Source organism: Sesamum indicum, linkage group LG6 (assembly GCF_000512975.1).
Source record: "Sesamum indicum cultivar Zhongzhi No. 13 linkage group LG6, S_indicum_v1.0, whole genome shotgun sequence".
NCBI classification, from domain to species: domain Eukaryota; kingdom Viridiplantae; phylum Streptophyta; class Magnoliopsida; order Lamiales; family Pedaliaceae; genus Sesamum; species Sesamum indicum.
In genome coordinates, this window is record NC_026150.1 from 4,761,626 (window position 1) to 4,765,304 (window position 3,679).

A 3,679-nucleotide genomic window follows, 5' to 3' on the forward strand; every position below is an offset into this window, starting at 1 on the left:
TATATTTTACTTTTATATATAATTTTATTTTAAAACATAAAAAATTATATATTATATATACATAAAAATAACATATCAAATAATTAATTTATAATATATTTTAAATGGTGAAAGATTATTGAGGTTATGCATATAGAACCACCTGTCACAACGGCTAATTTATGTAATTACAATGAAGCCTCTGGCATATAATATACACGCACGAGGCGCACACTTGCATTTTAGTTCACCGTAGACAGAAGCAGGAAATGTGTGTGTTGATGATTTTCAACTGATTGAATAATGAATAGCTATTCCTTCCTTCAAATTCAATCAACTTAAGTCTGCTCTATAATTCGTAGTAGTTAACTGAGCTATTGGGTTGTCATCTCTCTCTCTCTCTCTCTCGATTTGCTTCCAATGGCTTTTTCCAATTCTCTCTGCAGCCACCAGAGCTACGCTTCCTACAACGGGAAAACGCAGTTCAATTCTTTCAAGAGAGGCTGTTTTTATCTACCTTCTTCGTTTAAGCCACAAGGGTTGTCGTCTTTCCACAGAAAGTTTGAATCTTCAAGGACCCATTTGATCAGGGCCACGGCTTCTGATTCCAAGACTGATAGAAAGCAAGTTGAAGTGAGTCCCAGTTCGATTTTAATTGAAATCGATTATCTGCTTATGTGTGAATCTGAGTTTTTCATGTTCTTGGATAGTGAATCTCTGGTCAATGCTCTTCCAATTTTTGCAATTTTTTTTAAGTCTTATGGTGTTTTCTTGGTTAGGTGGTGTATGATCTTGAGGATAAGTTTAATAAGTTAGCAGACCAAGTGGATAGGGATGCAGGGATGTCAAGGCTCACTCTTTTTTCTCCTTGCAAGGTAAGGTAATCAAATTTGATACAATTACTTGGCTTAAAGCCCAAAGCTTAATTACATTTCTGAAAGATTTTGTGAAAATTTGATGGGCAGATTAATGTTTTCTTGAGAATAACAAGCAAAAGAGCGGATGGATATCATGATTTGGCATCTCTCTTTCATGTAAGAAGCTTTTGTTTCATCGCTAACAATTTCTGTTTTCAGAATGAATTATTGACATTTTGTTGGTTCTCTTCCTAATGTTAATATAAAGTAGCCATTTTCTTCTTCAGGTTATCAGCCTAGGAGATAAAATAAAGTTCTCGTTGTCCCCATCAAAATCAAAAGATCGTTTGTCAACAAATGTTCCTGGAGTCCCTCTTGATGAAAGAAATTTGGTAAACTAGGAACTCTTTCTTTCTTTTTCTTTGTTATGAATGTTATTAGATTCTTCTTAGTTTTATTCCTCTTTGCAGATAATAAAGGCTCTTAATCTGTTCAGGAAAAAGACAGGGACTGACAACTACTTTTGGGTAAATTCTGATCTGGAACCTCTTGGATTTATTGATTGGAGCATAATGAACTCAGTTGGAGCATGTTTTCCATGTATTTGCATCTAGATTCATCTTGATAAGATGGTGCCAACGGGGGCTGGCCTTGGTGGTGGCAGCAGCAATGCTGCTACTGCCTTGTGGGCAGCAAATCAGTTTAGCGGTTGTGTTGCCACTGAAAAGGAGCTCCAAGAATGGTCTAGTGAGATCGGCTCTGATATCCCCTTCTTTTTCTCCCATGGAGCTGCATATTGTACCGGTAGAGGTGAGGTATGTCTTAGGCATAATTCAATACATCAGCCCATCATCCCAAATTATTATCTTTCAGCTTTTCTCATCATTCTTTATCTGTGTTATGTTGACTGCACATGAAGGCATTAGTGATAAGTCTCATGCTTAGATATCTAAGCTATGCATCCAAGAAAGGATACATAATTCGAATTTCAGTTTAACAATTAAGGTAGATTTACTTCATCATTGCATTAGACCTGAATATTTGTTTTTAACCTACACCTAGCAGAGTTCCCCACATATAGAGCAGAAGACAGAAAATTATTAAACTTAATGGGTTTTCCTTTAGTTAAATTTCTTGGATTAGCAAAAAACCATGATCAAACCTAATGGAATATTTATGTAAATTTTGCAAATTTATGTGTTCCTGAAAGAATATAATGTGTACAGAATGCTGGATGGAATGTATCAATAGACTCGCTTTTGAATTGATCAGGTAGTTGAAGATATTCCTCCACCTGTACCGATTGATGTTCCTATGGTTCTCATTAAACCACCAGAGGCATGCTCTACTGCTGAAGTTTACAAGGTATGGCACATTTAAGTTACTGAATTAAGTTGACTTGGTATTTAACTTTTTCAGTATCATAGTCATCCTATCACATCTTGGTTTCACAGCGGTTTCGGTTGGATCAAACAAGCCAGATTGACCCTTTGACGTTGCTAGAGAAGATCTCAAGGAATGGAATCTCTCAGGAGGTTTGCGTAAATGATCTAGGTATGAATTTGAAAGCAGATTATCATGGCTGTCTTATTTTTTTTTAATTACTTTAACATACTGTGCATCAAACAAAGTAACTAGTAACTTCACATAGAAAGGACTTGATGAATATGAGCTTGTTTGTGTCTGCCTATGCTTTCTGACTTTAAGGGATTTTAAGAAAAGTAGCTAGTAGCAAAGTTGGGATGTTCAGAAGTTGATTTGAAAAGTAGTTAGAAAGTACGAATAAAGTGTGTTGAAAAATCACTATGCTTGTGATTAGTTTATAACGACTCTAATAACCTTGCACCAAACTGTTTCCTCTTCTTTTTCTTTATTCCCTCTCTTTTGTTTTTTCTTTTTCTCTCTTCTTTCCTTCTCTTCCTTTTCCCCACTTTTTATCTTCCTTCTTTTTTCTTCTCTTCTTTTGTTTCCTCTCTTCCCACACCACTCCATCGCACAGCCCCACCCCCTCAACAGCCACCTCTCTTCCGCCTACCAAGCCATACCACTCAATCTGACCCAGCCCCACATGGCAGCCCCACCCTCTACCTTGCTCACGGCCACTAGGTCAGCCCTATAACCTCTTTCCCCTGCCCCAAGATTGTTATCTCCTTCTGATCTCGATTTCGGTGGCTGTGGTTCTAGTTTTTGCTTTCAATTAGGATGATACAATCAACCAGTGCATTTACAAATTTATATAAATGTGAGTGTGTGTAGGTGATGGCAGTGGTGGTGGTGGAGTTGCTGAGTGGTGGTTTTGCTTTGGGTTTGGAATTTGAAATTTTTGTAAATTCTTGGAGGACATACATGTCCAAAAGCAAAAAAGTTACAAAAGTGCCAAGAAGTTGAGAAGCACCAAAAAATGGTGCTTCTTGCTCTAGCTAAAAGAAAGTTGAGATTCAACTTTTCAGGGCAAAAACGTGATCCCTGAAGACCGCTTTTCAATTTATTAAATCAAAAGCACAAAGTTAATTTTTGAACCTTTTCTTAATCCCGATTGTCTTCTTGGTAAAGACTAAAGAGGTGAAGCATTTCATATTTGGAGCATCCAGGGGTTACTTTAACCAAATTGAGGGCTTGTGGTGAGGCATGGTGGGGGTCTATGTTACAAGGTGAGAGAAGGGCTTATGGTTGATTAGAGGGGAGCTTCTTAATTTTTCCGTTCCTATGATTTTTAACATCATTGCCTTTGAGCCAGGCAGGGAGAAGCAACTAGAGACTTTCAAAAGTGAATTAAGCAATCTGTATCGTCAGAAGATTCTTGGAATACTTGAAAGAGAAAGAGATGATTACTGAAGAAACCT

At 37.2% G+C, this 3,679-nt stretch overlaps 1 protein-coding gene across 1 annotated transcript in view; it reads left to right on the forward strand.

Annotated features, from left to right (window-relative positions):
• LOC105163739 (4-diphosphocytidyl-2-C-methyl-D-erythritol kinase, chloroplastic) overlaps positions 221-3,679 on the forward strand; it is a 6,180-nt gene continuing 2,721 nt past the window's right edge. Inside the window, exons 1-8 of the mRNA XM_011082187.2 lie at positions 221-612; positions 759-854; positions 945-1,013; positions 1,124-1,228; positions 1,307-1,363; positions 1,451-1,651; positions 2,109-2,201; positions 2,291-2,390. Of these exons, the coding sequence (XP_011080489.1) occupies positions 400-612; positions 759-854; positions 945-1,013; positions 1,124-1,228; positions 1,307-1,363; positions 1,451-1,651; positions 2,109-2,201; positions 2,291-2,390 (934 nt within the window). The 5' untranslated portion in view covers positions 221-399. The remainder of the gene's footprint in view (positions 613-758; positions 855-944; positions 1,014-1,123; positions 1,229-1,306; positions 1,364-1,450; positions 1,652-2,108; positions 2,202-2,290; positions 2,391-3,679) is intronic.